This window comes from Carex rostrata, chromosome 10 (genome assembly GCF_964058835.1).
Source record: "Carex rostrata chromosome 10, lpCarRost1.2, whole genome shotgun sequence".
NCBI lineage: Eukaryota > Viridiplantae > Streptophyta > Magnoliopsida > Poales > Cyperaceae > Carex > Carex rostrata.
In genome coordinates, this window is record NC_135927.1 from 9602855 (window position 1) to 9623043 (window position 20189).

General features: G+C 34.0%; 3 protein-coding genes across 3 annotated transcripts in view; 2 read left to right on the plus strand and 1 right to left on the minus strand.

Moving 5' to 3' along the window:
• Nucleotides 1-20189, minus strand: part of LOC144560152 (isoflavone 3'-hydroxylase-like) — a 61461-nt gene that overhangs the window by 28588 nt on the left and 12684 nt on the right. The window lies entirely within an intron of this gene.
• On the plus strand, nt 1020-2953 carry LOC144560915 ((+)-piperitol/(+)-sesamin synthase CYP81Q2-like). Its single transcript, XM_078310131.1, has 2 exons — nt 1020-2045; nt 2146-2953. The coding sequence occupies exons 1-2, from the start codon at nt 1122-1124 to the stop codon at nt 2758-2760; spliced, it is 1539 nt and encodes a 512-aa protein (XP_078166257.1). The 5' UTR covers nt 1020-1121; the 3' UTR covers nt 2761-2953.
• On the plus strand, nt 10438-12393 carry LOC144560939 ((+)-piperitol/(+)-sesamin synthase CYP81Q2-like). The gene is made up of 2 exons (XM_078310153.1): nt 10438-11486; nt 11587-12393. The coding sequence occupies exons 1-2, from the start codon at nt 10551-10553 to the stop codon at nt 12199-12201; spliced, it is 1551 nt and encodes a 516-aa protein (XP_078166279.1). The 5' UTR covers nt 10438-10550; the 3' UTR covers nt 12202-12393.

Here is a 20189-nt window from a genome sequence, read left to right on the forward strand (position 1 = left end):
TAAAAGATTCCCTTATCAAGATTGTAAAAGGTTGTACTGAACAGTGTTTATAATTTGTCATGTGGTTTACTAGCTGGAAGCGCACGCCACATAATCTTTTGGAGACAATTCGTCGTGTGAGTGGAGCCTCTGTTAATTAGTGGCCTGCAAGGAATCATTAATTATGTGATGACTTATATCCTTACGATATAGTTTAAACATGACGTGTCGCCTTGCGATAGCATTTTTGTCTCTAGTGAATGTGTGTATTAATCATTTGCAAAAAGAAAAAGAATGTGCGTATTAAAGATTAGCAGCATCTAAGCCTATATGGGGGCAGTTTCTTTCAAAAAAAGAAAAAGAAAAACAAGCAGCATCGTTTATTTTAAAAAACATGCCTATTATAACTTTATATGTTAGGTATTAATTTTATTTATACTTGACTTTTTACCTTTATCGATAGCATAAAAAATGAAATGAATAATGAGTAATTATCAAATAAATTAACAACTTATGTAATTTAATTATAATATATATAGCAGTTAGATTGATATATGTTAAAGAAATCATGTACATATATAATATCATAAAATGTAAAAAGTTGTTATTTATATTATAATATTAATATTAATTAAATAATTATATATTTATCAGTTATCCTTCAGGGTTAATTACTAACTCATATTTTATCTTCTAAGTTAATAGTTTTATAATCCGTACTATTGTTAAGTTAAAATAACCACTTATCCACATATATATATATTTTTTTTTGGTCATTCCACTTATCCATAATTCAATATCAAATATAATACAGATCAGATTTGAGAGAAAATAGTATTATTGACACGTATAATATCCTCTAGCGAATTCCTGAAACTCCAGCATATTATCGATATCCAAGTCAACAAAAATGCGGGGCCCTCTCACTCCAGGAGCATTGAATTTCCTATTTCCTTCCTTTATTTTTGTTTCAAGTCCTGAGCCTGAGGCGACAAAGAATATTCAGGAAAAGTGTTGCCGTGTTGGTATGAAATTTGTAAGCCGCGGGCGCCTATCCGTTCTTATGCTATAAATAAGCCTTCCCAAGATTAATATGGAATCATAGTAAAACCACATCACTAGATTCAGTACTCAATTCAATAATGCCTTCCTTGGATTTACAGACCATCACCCTCCTATCCACTGCTCTCCTTGTCTTTCTAACATTTGTTCTTTCTTATACCAAAAAAACAAGGAAATTGCCTCCTAGTCCTCCGGCACTGCCCTTCATCGGCCACCTCTATCTTTTCAAAAAACCCCTCCACCATACTCTGGCCCGCATATCGCAAAACTATGGCCCCATTACTTTTCTTCGCTTCGGCTCCCGGCCGGTCCTCGTCATCTCTTCTCGTTTATTGGCTGAAGAGTGCTTCACAACCCATGACCTGGCCTTAGCGAACAGACCCCAATCATCCTTACCTATACGCAACAAGGAAAACAGAATCACTGGAATAGGTGGGGCAAACTATGGTCCCTATTGGCGTAGTGTCAGGAGAATTGCAGCAGTGGAGCTCCTCTCTTCTCAGCAGTTACATTCCTCGTCAGATATTCGTGCGAGAGAGGTCGAAGACATGGCTCGCCGACTATTCAAGTCTTGGACTAAGACTTGTTGTATTGTATCAAACGGCTCAGATGGGATGAATAAGTTGGAGCTCAAAACAAGTTTATTCGAACTGTCGCTTAATGTGTTGATGACAATGATAGCAGGAAAGAGGTTCTATGGAGATAACATAGAGGACATGGAGGAGACGAAGCGGTTTAGGAAAGCAGTGGAGGAGCAACTTGCCTTGAGCGGTGCATCTAATTTAGAAGACTTTGTACCAGTTCTTAGGTGGTTGGATCTCAATGAAGTAATGAAGAAAAAGACACAGTTGGTAAAGCAGCAGTTAGAGACGGTCCAAAAGCTAATTGAAGAGCACAGAACAACTAGTGGTGAAATAAAGAAAACAATGATAGGTCATTTGCTTGAATCACAGAGGAAGGATCCAGAGGGCTACAGTGACCAAATAATTCAACGCATCTGCGTGGTATGTTAACTTGTCAAGTCCCAAGCTAATATAATATTACATTAAAATTGGAAACAAGTATATATTTTTCAACTAATTATATTTATCCTTTTAAATTCAGAGCATCTTACTAGCTGGAACAGATACCTCATCTAACACGGTGGAATGGGCAATGGTGATCCTACTAAACAATCCCCAAGTACTAAAGAAAGCAGCAACTGAAATTGACAAGCGTGTTGGGAATGAGCGGCTGATAAAGGAGTCCGACATGGATCAGGTTCCCTACCTTGGATGCATTCTGCATGAGGTGCTCCGGCTTTACCCTGGTGGCCCACTTCTTTTGCCTCATGTGTCACGCGAAGATGTCACCATTGGAGGCTACAACATCCCACGTGAAACGATGGTGTTGGTGAATGTGTATCAGATCCACAGAGATCCCGACATATGGGAGGAACCCGAGAAATTTAAGCCAGAGAGATTCGAAAATGGGAAGGCTGAGGGTAAGTTTATGATACCATTTGGGATGGGTAGGAGAAGGTGTCCAGGAGAAGGCCTGGCTATGCGAGAAGTCGGGTTGATATTAGGAACTCTGATTCAGTGTTTTGACTGGGAAAGAACAACGAATGAACTCATCGACTTAACTGAAGGTTCTGGTCTCACCCTTCCTAAAGTTGTTCCCCTTGAAGCAATGTATCGGCCTCGCAAAGCCATGATGAAGGTTCTTTCTGGATTATGAACTCCTTGTTACTGTGCATAGTCCATACTTAGAGGACCTTTAGTAATATTTCCCTTTTAGTTTAATATACAAATATCATGGGGGTTGGGCATATACACCCTCTACACATGTTTTAGTTTTATTGTCCTTTTTGTGATATTAATTTGCATTTGTATGTTTCAAGAAATTAATAAATCATGATTTTCTTCATATATATTTCCCAGATCATCTGGATTGCCTCTAAAAAAAATAAAAATGAATAGTTAATATGTAAAAGGCATTGCTCTTTTATGATTGTATTAGTATCAGAACTTGCCAAAAGATCCTGAGTTCGCATCGTCTGCATTAACTCAAAAGAGTATCTTTTGAGTTAATAGATATCGGTCTTCCTATTGTATACGGAGCCAACCGATGTCTGTCTAAAACATAAGGGGTCATTAATATTAGTGCGGATCTAATTCTCATGAATTTTAAAGCTGATTGGACAGTCCAAATGCATTAACTCAAAAGATTCCTTTTTGAGTTAAAGCAGAGGATACGAATTCAAAAGACTCTAATGTCTCTTGGCCCTACAAACCAGTAACAGGCTGAACAATCCAATATTCACTGTGGCATTATGTCCAATAAGAGCCTACATACAGACTAAATGATTCCCTTTTAGACCAGTTTATGGGTATTGTAAGTTTCTTTCAATATGAAAACCAAATACAATAGCCTTAGGCAGGAGAGATGAAACCGGAAAATAATTTTGGGATCTCAGTATTCTGTTGACAATCATATGCGCATTTGTTCAGGAAAATTATTTTCTTTTTGGCGAAACCTGTTACGTTCAAGGCCTTCTGTTTTTGGGCTTCAATACATTATTTTTTCCTGAGCAGGTAGTGAACGTGTTCTTTTCTTTTATTTCTTTGGGCCGAGATATTTAACAAAAGGGTGATCTGTTTAGTTCTTATTTCCATTGACACATGGAAATAGGCACGTTGATGACGGGTATATGTTTTTATCTTCACTAAAGATATAAGCTTGAGTTGCTGCAGCTGCAAATGCAACATACATTTTTGGAATGGATAAACATTGATTTCTTTTAAGGAATTATTCTTGCAACAAATTAATCCGAAAAAAAAACCATTTGCAAACGCTACCCTTGCAAATATTACCGTTATAGCAAGTCTAGAATGGTTCAACCATAAAAAAAACAACAACAACATATAGAATGGTTAATTTTAGAAGATTCAATGCCGCCTTTGACCTTTTTGAATTAATTGCATGACGCTCTTGTGATTACCTCATTAATGATTAGCTCATTCATGACATAATAAAACTTCCTTTATCTTGTTTTAAAATACTTATTTATTTTTCTTCGGCCCACATAACTAGCTCCAGCTCATATGTGGCTCCAGTGATTAGCAAATGCAAAATATTAGACTAATTATGAGCCCAAAGCCCATAAAATAAAATCACAGTAACCAAAATAGTGGGCGTAGGCTAAATGGGCCCATATAATAAAGTCACGATTATAGCAATTTATAGCTGAGATTCAGATCCAGCGCAGTATCCTATAGTGTAGAATAAGATTTGTATAATCTGCAATAGAGATTGACTATTGGCAAATGAACCTCTGATCATAGGAACAAGATGGAGTATAGCGTTTTTTTTTAAATAATGTAAATATGTACATACTTTCTTACTGTCTTTGTAATTGACTTTTTCTTATTAATGAAATTGTCAGTTGAGCCATGCTCACTGACCTTCAAAAAAAAAGATTTGTATAATCTGTTTTAATCTGAAACGAATTATAAAGTTCATCCTTTATAATTTAAATAGACACCGAAATTATTTTTACTGAGATACAAGTTATTCTACACAGTAGGGTACCGCACAGGATACTCCCGCCATATAGTTGTGGCACATGATGTTTTCATTTTGATAGCAGTGTCCATAGTGACAAATGAATAGTTCGGGTTCGGTTCGGCGGGGTCAAAAATTCGTGATTCGGGTATAATTTGGGTATAATTCGGAAATACTTCGTTTTGGAATTTTAAATTATTTAATTCTATTTAACAAAGTAACAACAAATTATAAATGATTAGATTACTTCTTTACAAAAATTTAATAGAATATTTCACACTGCATCCTAAATTTTTCTTTTTTTTTTGAAAAGTTACTGTTAACATTCACATGATAGCCCCACCCACATGTGAAAATTTTGAGTTTTGGGCACTTTCTTCTAGGAGGGCATGTGATGCACGATGGACAACCACAAATTCTATTGTAAAAAACGCGTATAAAACGGAAAAATTCGTTAAATACGCTATTAATTCGCGAATTAACCGTTTAATACGCGAATCATCGTATTAAACGCGAATCATCGTATTAAACGCGAATCAATTCGTTGGTAACTCCAAAACGTTTAATTCACGAATTAATTAAACCCGAACCCTGTTACTATGGCATTGTCCAGTGTGTATTCACTCTCTCAGGCAATATGCCACAGACAAAGCACAACACAAGTTTTAAAGCCGGTCTATAATTTCCTGATTCATTAAATTCGTAGTCCTACCATGAATCAAATAAAGAGTATATATATATAAGCCGTTTTCTCCCTTCATTTTTTCTCTTCAATTTCTCCGATCGCAAAATCCCAACATAAAGATTATTTTTTTAAAAAAAACCATCACAAAAAAATAAACAATCATAAACCAACTTGATTACAAAACTTTATAAAAAAAGAAACAACTTTACTCAATTAGAAGTTCGGTATAATTTAGATTTGATTTGTTGGAGAATCAATCTGCATATTATTTGTTTTTTTGAATTATTCGCAACTTTTTTTGCTCTCTTGTGGACTTTTATTTATTTTGCTCTTAATGTATAATTTTGAATTATATTCAAATGAGTTTTGAATTATGAATTTTTAATCCTATTGAATCTTTTTCGAATTATTAAGTTGGTCACTACTCACTAAGATTCGTATCTTTCCAGGTATTGTAGACGATTACTTTCACTTTATGGTTTGAGATTAAATTTCAGCCAGTTTGGAATTCGGACTAGCATAGGGGGCATAATTATTGGGCTTTGAGATTCATGCCAAGTAAAAAAGAACGGTACAGATCTACTAATTGTAAAAGATTCCCTTATCAAGATTGTAAAATGTTCCACTGAACAGTGTTTATAATTTGTCATGTGGTTTAATGGAAGCGCACGCGGCACGCCACATAATCTTTTGAAGACAATTCGTCGTGTGCGGACTTCTCTATTAATTTGTGGGGTGCAAAGAATCATTAATTCTGTGATGACTTATGTCCTTACGATATAGTTTAAACATGACGTCTCCCCTTGCGATAGCACTTTTGTCTCTAGTGAATGTGTGTATTAATAATTTACAAAAAGGAAAATATATAGAAAAAGAAAAATAGTGTGTGTATTAATGATGAGCAGCATTTAAGCCTACGGGGGCAGTTTCTTTCACACACACACACACACAAAAAGCAGCATCGTTTATTGAAAAAAAAAAACACTTTTATGCATATTATAACGGTGCCTTTTTTATTTTACTATTATTGTTGAATTAGCGATTTTTCAAAGTGGCTAAATAAATAATTATTTTTTTCAAAAAATATAAAATTTGGTCTCCAAACACATATTAATATGGAGAACAAGATGAATGATTTGGATCGGTCATTTGAACTTTGAATTCGGTGATTTATAGTCCAATGCACAAACATGCCTATGCATTGCAATGTATAGTAGCTTTGCTCTCTCTCTCTCTATATAAGGAGGGTTCAAACGCTTTCATTTTTTGTGTCCATGCCTCCATTTTTCAAAACTTTTAAAACTCAAAATTTAAGACTTAAAAGTCAAAATAAAATTGTTAGATATAATCGATCTACATCATTTTATTTATTCACATATAAAAAATGATGACATTTCAATTTTACTTTGGTTGTCATCAAGAGCTTGTAAAAGAGTGCTAATGTGGATAATTTTTAGACGTTGATTTTTCAACTTATTGATTCCCATAAAAATAAAATTGAAATATGATAATTTTTATAAGCACATAGAAAAAATAACATAAATCACATTTAATGGTTTTATTTTGACTCTTTAAGTTTTAATTTTGAATTATTAAAGTTTGGAAAATAGAGGCATTTGAACCCTCCTCTCTCTCTTTCTATATATACACACACTCGTAATGATGCAAGTGATAGGAACAGTATTATTTTTACAATCTCATGTATAAAGATTGAAAACTTTACCGCTTCATGTATTATAGAATTTAAAAGGTAATATATAAATAGTACTATTTTGGTTAGTGCCTGAGTATTCTCGCGTACTAACCTCAATAGTACTATTTTTATGAGAAGTGATAATTTACAATGAGAGGGTTCAAATGCCTCCATGTTTTTGTGTCTCCATCATGCCTCCATCTTCTCCCATCATTTTCAAAGTTCAAACAGTCGATCCGAACCGCTCAACCTAAACTCCATACTAAAATATGTTTGGAGACCAAATTTTATATTTTTAGGAATTTTTTTATTATTTTTTTAGATAGGTACAAAATCAGTAAATCTGAACCATCTAAAAACAGTATTTTTCTACCTATCTAAAAAAATAGTAAAAAAATTCCTAAAAATATAAAATTTGGTCTCCAAACATATTTTAGTATGGAGTTTAGGTTGAGCGGTTCGGATCGACTGTTTGAACTTTGAAAATGATGAGGGGAGATGGAGGCATGATGGAGGCACAAAAACATGGAGGCATTTGAACCCTCCTCATTTACAATAATATATATGAGAAAAATATTAAATTTATACCATAGGCTGAGCTAAGAAGAAGGAATGGGATCTGCAGAAAAAATATATTTGATCCCCATATATTTTGAAATTATGGCTCCAATCCTGTTTTATACCATTCGAAATTGTATAACTATTAGATATATAATTCGGAAATAAAGAACCGGAAGAGTGCAACTTTTGTCATTTATACAAGATGTTACTTTATTGTAATAACACGAATTAATACCATATAAAAAAGAAAAAAAATGTTTGAATTACGTCTAAACAATAATAGATCATTGTTATTATTGAGTTACTGCTATTTTCATACATCTAAGCATGTCCTTATTAGTGTTTTGTGAGTTAAAATATGATAAATGTCACGGCCACTCTACATTAGATTCCTAAATTACATACTATAAACTAAATAATTTAAATAAATATAGGTTAAAGTCATAAAATTTATTACTTCAAGGAAACGTATAACCAGCACTCACTTTTAGTATAACGCTCCGGAAAATATAACTAATAATATATAAATTAATTCAAGAAATCAAATCGATATTTTTTTAATGAAGATAGAAAATGAGTGAAAGATATAAAACAATTAAAAATTCTCAAAATCGGGTGGATGAGAAGGTCTGATAGCATGGCACAAGACTTGTCAAATTAACTAAGACCTGCCAAATCGGATGAAAGGGAAGTGAATAGATGTGAGTAAATTCGATTTAATTGAAATGTGTTAACTAATTAATGGACAAAATTCAAAGGTTATAGATTTTTCTGATTATACTTTTTATTTATATAATATCCCGATTTGACAAGTTCAGTCTTATTCAAATTAAGACTTGTCAAATAAAAATATATTCATCAAATTTTTACTGTCATCAATTTTTTTTTTGTACTATTAAATTGAAGTAGACTAATTATATATACTTGATTAATTAATTACATGAACTTGTATTAATATGATTCAAGTTAACTTCAATTTGTACGGTTCAAACTTTATAGGTAATACATGGTTTGCACTTATTATAAAAAAATGTACTTATTATAATCTGGTATGTTTATAAGGTTGAATTATGTATGAATTTTGATGTGAATCTTGTAGAAATTTTACTTTATTGGTAATACATATTTGGTTTGCACTTTATATAAACTCAATTTCTTCAAACGTTACACTAATTGTCACAAATCCCGAATTTAATTAGAAGAACCATGCATGTATAACTATATACATATAAATTTAATTCCAAAAAATGGTAACCATACAAGAATATGTGATGTCTTACGTAAATTATATCTCACTTGTATCGTGTCCGTGCGTTGTAATGGGGACATATTATAAGATTGAATCAAATATAAAGAGACATATTTTATTTGACATCCACACAAAATAAAATAAAAATATTTAAATAAAAATAAAAGAGAAATGAAAAAAAGCAGAAATCTAAATAATAAATAACAATAAAAGAAACAACAACAAATGAAAAAAAGAATCAAATGTTACATAAATAATTTTTTTCGAAATATCATTGGAATTTAATATCTAATTTTCTCCATAAACAAGACATGTTGTTAAACGATTTAGAGGATAAATAATATGCAAAGAAACAAATTGGAAAATATATAATTAAATGATTCAAATAAGGATTTTCTTTACGTATATATTCTTGATGAAAATTTTTTAACAATGGAAATTTCTTGACATTTTATTTTCTCTACAAGAAATTTTTAGATATTCTTTATTTTCTCTCCAAATCAGAAATATATGATTGTTTTCGTCAGCACAAGATTTGCTATTTATCTATTCACAAAGTTACAATAGCCCTAAACAAAATCCGAAAAAATATGATTATTTTCATTTTCATTGTCGAAACTATAGAGGAAGATGAGAAATGTAACAGAGGAAATTGAGAAATAAGGAAATAATTTAATTGCAAGAATTGAAGGAAATAATTTAATTGTAAGGAGAAATAAAGAAACCAATCACTAGGGATTTATTCAATTTTAATGTGATATACCATGTAGCAGTTTGTGTGGCGAGTATGTTTTTACTAAATTTAGACTTCTACACATAAAATAGATGTATTTAATAAAAAAAGATAGATTATGTGATTGGAGAGTTGATATTCAATTCGAAAATTCATCTTTCAATCTCAACCGTTAGTAGATCAGGACAAATACGTGCATAATATAAAAATGGATACATACATACATACTACATGCATACATCCATGCATACATCCATGCATACATCCATCCATCCATCCATCCATCCATACATCCATCCATACATCCATCCATACATCCATCCATCCATACATCCATCCATCCATCCATCCATCCATCCATCCATCCATCCATCCATCCATCCATCCATCCATACATCCATCCATCCATTCATCCATCCATCCATCCATACATCCATCCATCCATCCATCCATACATCCATCCATCCATCCATCCATACATACATACACCCATCCATCCATACATCCATCCACACATACACACATACACACATACACACATACACACATACACACATACATACATACATGTATGCATGTAAAATAAGCTTCTAGCCAAAAATTCCGATTTTCCGATCCGAATCAGCTGATACCGGCTGATACCCCAATCCCGTATCGGTATTGGCCGGGACCGATCCCGATCCTGATACCGATAATTCCTACTGTAGATAACACCCTTATCAAAAATATAATACGGATCGGATAATAGAAAATAATTTTAGTTACCCCACTATTATTGGTCCAAGGCATAATACCCACTATTATTTTTTTGTCAACAAATATGCAGGCCCTCTCACCCAAGATCATCGAATTTCCTCTTTCCTTTATCTTGTAGGAAGGCGTAAAAGTCTTGCCGTGCTGGACTTTTGGTATCAAATTTGTAATGATATATCCTTTTTTTTTTGTAAGCCTACCACCCTATCCAATTCTATTTATAAGCCTTCCCATGATGAATATGGCATCATAATAAAAGACATCACTAGATTCACTACTCAGTTTAACAATGCCTTCTTCGAGTTTAGTTTTACAGAGCATCTTCCTCTCCACTATTGTCCTTGTCTTTCTAAAATTTGTTCTTTCTTATACCAACAAAAAAAATCTGCCTCCAAGTCCTCCGGCACTGCCCTTCATCGGCCACCTCTATCTTTTCAAAAAGCCCCTCCACCATACTCTGGCCCGCATATCGCAAAACTGTGGCCCCATTACTTTTCTTTGCTTCGGCTCTAGGCCGGTCCTCGTCATTTCTTCTCGGTTATTGGCTGAAGAGTGCTTCACAACCCACGACTTGGTGTTAGCGAACCGACCCCAATCGATATCCTCCTCTAGATCTCCTAAATACAAGGGAGACAAAATCACCGGAATAGGTGGGGCCAACTACGGTCCCTATTGGCGTAGTGTCAGGAGGATTGCAGCAGTGGAGCTCCTCTCTTCTCAGCAGTTACATGCCTCGTCAGATGTTCGTGCAAGAGAGGTTGAAGACATGGCTCGCCGACTCTTCAAGTCATGGAATAAGACTTGTTCTGTCGGGTCAAACAGCTCAGATGGGATGAACAAGTTGGAGCTCAAAACAAGTCTATTTGAACTGTCGCTAAATGTGTTAATGACAATGATAGCAGGAAAGAGATTCTATGGAGATAACATAGGGGACTTGGAGGAGACGAAGCGATTTAGGGAAACAGTGGAGGAGCTATTGGCCTTGGCCGGTGGGGCATCTAATTTAGAAGACTTTGTACCAGTTCTTAGGTGGTTCGATCTAAATGGTGTGATGAAGAAAAAGGCACAGTTGTTTAAGCAGCTGTTAGAGGCAGTTCAAAAGCTAATTGAAGAGCACAGAACAACTAGTGGTGAAATAAAGAAAACAATGATAGGCCATTTGCTTGAATTACAGAGGAAGGATCCAGAGAGCAACAGTGACCAAATAATTCAACGCATCTGCGTGGTATGTTAACTTGTGAAGTCCCAAGCTAATATACTATTACATCAAAACTGGAAACAAGTATATATTTTTCAACTAATTATATTTATCCTTTTAAATTCAGAGCTTGTTATCAGCTGGAACAGATACCACATCTAACACGGTGGAATGGGCAATGGCGATCCTACTGAACAATCCCCAAAAACTAAAGAAAGCAGCAACTGAAATTGACATGCATGTCGGGAATGAGCGGTTGATACAGGAGTCAGACATGGATCAAGTTCCCTACCTTGGATGTATTATCCGTGAGGTGCTCCGGCTTTACCCTGGTGCCCCACTTCTTATCCCTCATGAGTCACGCGAAGATGTCACCATTGGTGGCTACAACATCCCACGTGAAACGATGGTGTTGGTGAATGTGTATCAGATCCACAGAGATCCCGACATATGGGAGGAATCTGAGAAATTTATCCCGGAGAGATTTGAAAACAGGAAGGCTGAGAGTAATTTTATGATGCCATTCGGGATGGGCAGGAGAAGATGCGCAGGAGAAGGCCTTGCTATGCGAGAAGTCGGATTGATATTAGGGACTCTTATCCAATGTTTTGACTGGGATAGAACAACAAATGAACTCATTGACTTAACTGAAGGTTCCGGTGTCACCCTTCCTAAAGCCGTTCCACTGGAAGCAATGTATCGGCCCCGAGAAGCCATGATGAAGGTCCTTTCTGGATTATGAACTCCGTGTTACTGTGCGTAGTTCATACTTAGAAGACCTTTAGTAATATTTCCCTTTTAGTTTAATATACAAATATCATGGGGCCGCGGTTGGGCATATACACCCGCTACACCTGCTTTATTGTCCTTTTTGTGATATAAATTTGTATTTGTACGTTTCATGAAATTATTAAATCATGATTTTCTTCATGTATATTTCACAGATCATCTGGATTGCCTCTAAAAAAATGAACAATTAATATATATGTAAAAGACATTTCTCTTTTATGATTGTGTTAGTATCAGAACTTGCCAGAAGACCCTAATGTCTCTTGCTACTCCTAACCAGTAACAGGCTGAATAATCCAATGATTCTCTTTTAGACTGGTTTATGGGTATTGCAAGTTCCTTTCAATATGAAAACCAATACAATAGCTTTAGGCCGGAGAGATGAAACAGAAAAATTATTTTGGGATCTCAGTATTCTATTGACAATCCTATGCGCATTTGTTCAGGAAAATTATTTTCTCTTTCGCGAAACCTGTTTTGTTCAAGGCCTTTTCTATTTTTGGGCTTCAACATATTATTTCTTCCTGGGCCGGAGCGAACAGGCTCTTTTCTTTTATTTCTTTGGTCCGTGATTTTTAATGAAAGGGTGATCTGTTTTCTTTCTACTCCTTAAAACTGACGGTAGGGTCCCAGGCGTCAGCCTCTTGACGCTGGCTCTCAAAATTTCTTTTATTTCTCAAGGTTTCAATTTTCATTCAAATCGGAATTTAACTTTCAATATTTTTAAGAAGCGAACTTGCTTAATCGATTTTTTGTAGTCTATCAGTTCAGAGATGGTAGTTTTACCCTAAAAGAAATTATAGGTCCTCATTTTCTTGGTTTTTATCCTAATTACCGGCTTTATTTCCCATTCCCCTTTTTTACACACTGGGACCGGTACAGAATATGTAGGATGTCTTGATTTGGGGCTTAAAGAAATGGCATGAGTTTCATGTTGTAATGACTCTGAAATAAGCATACTAAGTACAATGATTCGAAAAGCATGAGAAAAGGTCTACATAAAGTTTGACAAGGGGCATGATGCAAATTTACAAGGAGATCCGATCTTTCATGAAAATCACAGAATGCTAAAAAACCCTCGAGAAAACATTCAAACATGGCTTGTAGGCTGGTTTTGAAATAAGGCACACCCTAAACATTGAGATATTTTGCAAAATTGACTTGGATCTATTTCAAAATGAAAAAGTCTACTCAAACTCTAATTTTTGGTGCTATACTCCGAAATTTTAAAAAGCGATTAAATGCTAAACTGATCTTTACACCAAATAAAATTTTCTAACTAAATTAATGATTGATCCGATTAATCTGATTTATTTAAAATGAATCTAAAATTTCGAAATATAAACGAAATATGATATTATGTATATTAAAAACATTATTATTACAGACCTAAAATATTTTTTATAACTATCTGTGAAAATTCTTTACCAGTCATAAGAGTTAGAAAAGACAAATAAAACAAAACAAAATAATATTATAAATAAATCACGATTTATTATAAATTATAGAAGTATCATGATTATGAAAGATGGCCGAAAATGAATAGGAAAATAAAAGAAAATTTAGGTCATGTTTGGCAATTTTTCATAAATCATAATAAATAGTAAATTTTTTTTTAAAAATAGTAAAAATTAGTATTCTACAAGTTTATTATAAAACCAATTTATTGAGTTATTTAAATCGAAGTTTGAAGGTTATACGATAGGTTTTTGAGAACGTAGCACGGATGACCTTATGCTATCCATAGCACCCAAGCCTTACTCTATACACACACACACATAATTCTAATCGATAATTAATTATTCATTCGGATCCTATAAAACAATTATAGACACGTAAAAATAATAGTACGACATTATAATAATTTTTATGAATCTTCGATTCGAAATTTGGAAGAAAACTGATTTTTAAAACAACTCAAAGAGTTCATAACTAAATGCTGAATTGTTAGAACCATTTGATTAAATCTAGCACAGATCTTAAAGCCATCCTACACCTTGATTTTGAATAAATTGGATGAAGGGATTCAACCCCATTTAATAAACGGATCAGGTCCGATCCCTTCCTCCATTTCCCTTCTTCCTCTTGAGTCTCTCTTCCTCTCTCTCTTTCTCCCTTACAACGCAGCTCCACAACCCCCCCTCTCCTTCTTCTTCTCTTCCATGAAACACCCTAAGCCGGCCTCTTTTCTGTCTCTGACTCACAACCCCAACTAGGATTTCCCCTTCTCTCGTTTTCTTACAAGAGAAGGGTCCGGATTTGGAATCCGTATCACCCCAGGTACCTGAGGTGGAAGCCATAAATCTGAACCGTTTTTTTCATGTTGCACGAAACTCAAAGCACACCATATATAGTCCCAACCGGTTCAAGATTGAGTTTGACCCAACTGGGATTAATCTGGGTCGTTTATTCTTTTAAGTTGCACCTCAGGTACCTGGGCGGATACACACTCTCAGATTTGATTTCCCCACCCCTTGTGCGACTTTGCTCGCTTTTGTCCCGTCGGCTGGTGAAATAGCTCATAAACCTAAATTTATAAGCCATATTATTATTGGGCGAATACACACTCTCGGATTTGATTTCCCCACCCCCAGGGCAACTGTAGCCTCAATAAATAGCTCATAACATAGCTTGAGCATATATTCGCCCGATATTGGACACTATATGATTACGAAACTAACCTTAAATAAAACATCCAACACATAATAAAATAAAAGTATAAATAACAAATTTTAAAATTTATAACATTTAAATATTTTTGAACTTATACGAAAACTCATTGCTAATTAATAAAGGACAATTAATTAGCAACGGAAAATATTTATTTTTAACTTAGATTCGAGACGACGAATTACACATAAAATTATATTAGTTATAAAATAACGAATTGCGCGACTTAGAAATAATTAATTAGAAGGCACGTAAAATAGGTAAATATTCTTTTCTAAAACTTTGTTAAAACAATTTATGTATCTAAATTATAAAATAACTAAAACATATTAAGCTAAATATTAGTTTAGTAATAATACAATTTATGAATTTTATTAAAATAGTAACATTAGGGATTTTTAATAATAAATTAACTTTTGAAATTGCATTTCGACCAATTAAAATAATTATAGTTAAGTTAAAATAAATCAAATAGAGAAGTGATTAGGATATATTAATTACATAATACACGTTTAAAATTACCTTAACTCACAAATAATTATTTTGCGAATATTTCGACATTACAATTTTTACAAACAATTTATCTTCAAATTAAATTATTAAAAATACAAATTTACTTTATAATAAAATTAGATTAATTTAGATCAAAGTGGATGATCAATATCTGATGAAATCATAAATTAAGTTAATGCTAAGCTCGATGGCATGAAAGTAAATGATCAATATCTGACTAACCGGTTCAGTCAGACTGACTCAATCGGTAATTTTTATAAAATCAAAATAATCGAGAATTTTACTTAAACATATTATTGGGGGCAAGGGTTAGAATAATTTAGAGTATATTTTAATTAGTTTAAATTATGTAATTTCAAATCAGCAGACTCCGTACGAGTCTGATCTTTGGACCGATCTGACTGACACATAGATCGAAGCATATGAGGATCCTGTTGATTTCGTTGAGGGTTAGCCACTGCGTCTTCAACCATACAGGTGTAGGATATGTGAATTATTTTCTTTCGTGGACGTACTCTTACCAAGTCAATCCATTTGACCTGAGATCCCCACCTTATATATGTTAGTTTGTAATAATCTAGAAGTCAATAATACGATAAATTATCATAAAGCTTTGTTCATGAATTGAATGTTTATTTATATATATCATTTTGTTGCCTTGAGTATTATTGAAATTATGGATCATTTCGAGTTCATGACTGAAATTGTGAAACTCCATAAATATAGATAATATATACTCTTAAAAGTCACTGACCAAGGTAATTAGCAGGAACACTAATTACCGCGATAAGGTTAGCATGTGGATTAAAAGATGGTTAAGTTTTACAAACCACCTGACACGAGATGTCATTTTAATCACATAGATACATGTTCTAGGAACATGGTATTTGACAGACCCCGAATGAAACATTAAATAGAATTGTTTTCGTGTCATTTATGTTTCATTCAGTGTCAAGTTCTACAGTATGAGGTATTTATTGTTCATACTAAGAAATATGTGTGTGTGTGTGTTATCTAACGCTGTCCGTAAAAAGCAGTCATAACGGTAGCATTTCCATATGTATAGCTTAGCTGAGGAAGTGATAGTCTGCCAATAATACTATTTGTCCCTCGTATCTCTATACGAGCTATAGCATCACTGGGCCCCTTGGTAGAGTTAGATTATCTGCATGCGGTATAATTACAAGAGTAATTATATTTGATAATCTACTCAAGATCAAGAAAAGATACAGTTAGCAAGGATGACACACATCTACCTTGAAACTGATTTGATAGCTATGAGACAGAAGAACAGACACAAGTAAATTGTTTACTGGATCGTGATATTGTACAGTACAGCATCATCTGTGTAATTGGATGGTCATAGTATATACTGCCAGATGCCTCCTATGATTATAGAAGTTAAAACAGTTTTAATTCTATTTACCAACATAACACAGATCCTATTGGGTCACACCATATAGGAGTTAATCGGAGAATCTTATTGTGATTGATTATAAATTAGTTATGATCAATATTAAGATGGTTATAATTAATTATACGTGTTATAATTAAATTATATTTGTCATGTTAAAAATGACAAAGCAAAAACTAATGGTTATAATTAGTTATACTTGGTATAATTAATTATAATTAATTGTACGTCGTTTAGAATGACAAACAGAAACACAGGTTTGTTTATAAACGTGTTTGACATGTTGTATAAAAATTACCAAACGAAAACCGTAAACGAATATAATTGTACATAACAATTATACATATTTGATTTGGATAGTTACTATTTACTATTCCTTTGGGTTAATGGGTTTAGAATCCATTAAACAAATCCAACCAATATGAAATAGCAAAATCCAAATTGGATGCCTCATCCAAAAGGGCAAAAATGTAATTTTGTCAAGTACGGGGGTATTTCGGTCTTTTGGCGAACCTCCTCATTTGCCTATAAATAGAGGGGTGAGGGTTAAAGAGAAAACCACTAATTCATGTGTTAATCTGATTACTTCGTTAATTGGAATTCTCTCTTTCTCTGTTTACGGTTTTTCGATCGGTGAATAGTGTTTTATCGAATTTTCGCGGTATTTCAGATTTGGTTTAATTAGCAAATTTGATTAAAATGAATTTTTTGGTGAATAGTGTTTTTGCATAATACCGCGGTTTATTGTATTTATGGCAAAAGAAATAAACCGCTCTCTGGTTAGTCCTGGTGGATAACCAATAGAGGTATCACACGTGTGATACTCTGAGTCGATTCCTTCCCTGGTGAGGCTCTACTCGCTCGGTCTGCATTCCAACTGTGATTTGGAAACAAGGTATAAACATGTTATATTAATCTATTTAATTGATAAATAGATTTAATATTTTAGAAAATCAATTATGGAGTAGATCTGTAAATAGGAATAAACGGATCTTCTTGATTCGTTTAATCCGTAGCTTAAGGTAGATGTAAAAGTTTTGTTTTACTCTTTCCGCACCTTAAGCATATAAATGGGTTTGAACAGTCAAAACTCCAACATAATTAATCAATGGGTTTGAACAGTCAAAACCCAACAATATATATATGTATTGTTAGAATATTAGGTTATTAGTTTGTCTTCTTCTTGTAGAAGACAATATATTATTATTTTTCGTGCATATGCATGCATTAGTGAGAGCTAAGCAAAGGCAGAGTGACTTCGTTCCGTCTTATGGTATGGGACATGGGATGGCCCGACAACCATTGAGCTGAGGCGTCACTTGATTTCTCGAATGGCCTTTAGGACTTCTATTATATGTATAAACTTTGATTATATATCCTTTTCGATCATTTTACTATTTTGCGTGCGCAGTTTCGATCTCGAGTTCTGTGGCACGGGACAATTCAGGATGCTTTCCCCACCTACATTAGGAGCTACATGCCTAGAATGGGTTACCCAATCACAGTTCCAATCTCGAGTTCTATGGTGGCATGTTTTTACTTTGAGACTACACATTTTCGATCTCAAGTTCTGTGTAGGTCTGTTTTACGCTACTGCATGGTTTTGATCTCGAGTTTCATGGCAGATTGTCTGCACGGTTCTGATCTCGAGTTCCATGACAGATTGAGTGCACAGTTCCGATCTCGAGTTCTATGACATTGGGTGCTATTGCCCGTGAGTCTGGCCAGACGAATGGTCTTTTCTACTCATGAGGGATGACATTGACTATATTCTTACGACTTGTATTATATGATTTTTTTCTATTTTATATGTTTGATTGAAGAATCGTTTAGGTGAGATAACACACTGGATTTAGATATAACCATCTGCTTCGTGCTTATAACTTGTGGGCAATGCTCGATGTCACTAGACAACGTGTATCATTGCGCCTATGATTGCAGTACTTGGATTATATTGTATTGGATCTGTGGATCCTATTGGCACGACACAGGGTGATTTACTAAATCCATATTATTATTATATTTGACCACACAGTGCTTTGGTACTGTACTTCGACTTGATTACTATCTGATATTGTATTTTTGACTTTGGGTTTATTCCGCATGTTGGCATATTAGAATAATCGCATCATGGCATTAATTAAAAGTGTTTTCTTTCTATTATATATTGAGATAGGTTCACACTTATGCAGAATTTAATTATATTCATAACTGAATGCAAATTATAAATAAAAGTGCTTTGACCGTAGAGGATCCCAGAGGTGATAATTCTGGGACACATACTGGGCGATTCGTCGCTCACCAAGTTATTTTGTGGATTTTAGGTATAGAGCCTGGTGATTTGCAGCAGGAGTTGTTCCCGATGGCCACACCACTTGATTAGCTAGAGTTAGGTTTTGATTAGATTTACGAGTCCCGTATTTCTTGTGTTATATATACGGGCTCGATAGATCATGTATCTGTTAGTGTAATAATCTAGAAGTCAATAATACGATAATTTATCATAAAGCTTTGTTCATGAATTGGATGATTAATATCATTTTGTTGCCTTGAGTATTATTGAATTTATGGATCATTTCGAGTTCATGACTGAAATTGTGAAACTCCATAATATAGATGATATATACTCTTAAAAGGTCACTGACCAAGGTAATTAGCAGGAACACTAATTACCGCGATAAGGTTAGTATGTGGATTAAAAGATGGTTAAGTTTTACAAACCACCTGACACGAGATGTCATTTTAATCACATAGATACATGTTCTAGGAACATGGTATTTGACAGACCCCGAATGAAACATTAAATAGAATTGTGTTCGTGTCATTTATGTTTTCATTCAGTTTCACGTTCTACAATATGAGGTATTTATCGTTCCCACTGAGAAATATGTATGTGTGATTGTTATCCACCGCTGTCCGTAAAAAGTAGTCATAACGGCAGCTTTTCCATATGTATAGCTTAGCTGAGGAAGTGATAGTTTACCAAGAATACTATTTGTCCCTCGTATCTCTATACGAGCTATAGCATCACTGGGCCCCTTGATAGAGTAAGATTATCTGCTAGCGGTATAATTACAAGAGTAATTATATTTGATAATCTGCTCAAGATCAAGAAAAGATTAAGTTAGCAAGGATGACACACATCTACCTTGAAACTAATCTGATAGCTATGAGACAGAAGAACAGACACAAGTAAATTGTTTACTGGATCGTGATATTGTACAGTACAGCATCACCTGTGTAATTGGATGGTCATGATGTGTTGCCAGACGCCACCCATGATTATAGAAGTTAAAACGGTTTTAACTCTATTTACCAACATAACACAGATCCTATTGGGTCAC

Coding starts and splice junctions, on each gene's coding strand:
- LOC144560915 (XM_078310131.1), top strand. CDS start 1,122: ATGCCTTCCTTGGATTTACAGACCATCACCCTCCTATCCACTGCTCTC. Junction 2,046..2,145: donor TAATTCAACGCATCTGCGTG/GTATGTTAACTT, acceptor TTTTAAATTCAG/AGCATCTTACTAGCTGGAAC.
- LOC144560939 (XM_078310153.1), top strand. CDS start 10,551: ATGCCTTCTTCGAGTTTAGTTTTACAGAGCATCTTCCTCTCCACTATT. Junction 11,487..11,586: donor TAATTCAACGCATCTGCGTG/GTATGTTAACTT, acceptor TTTTAAATTCAG/AGCTTGTTATCAGCTGGAAC.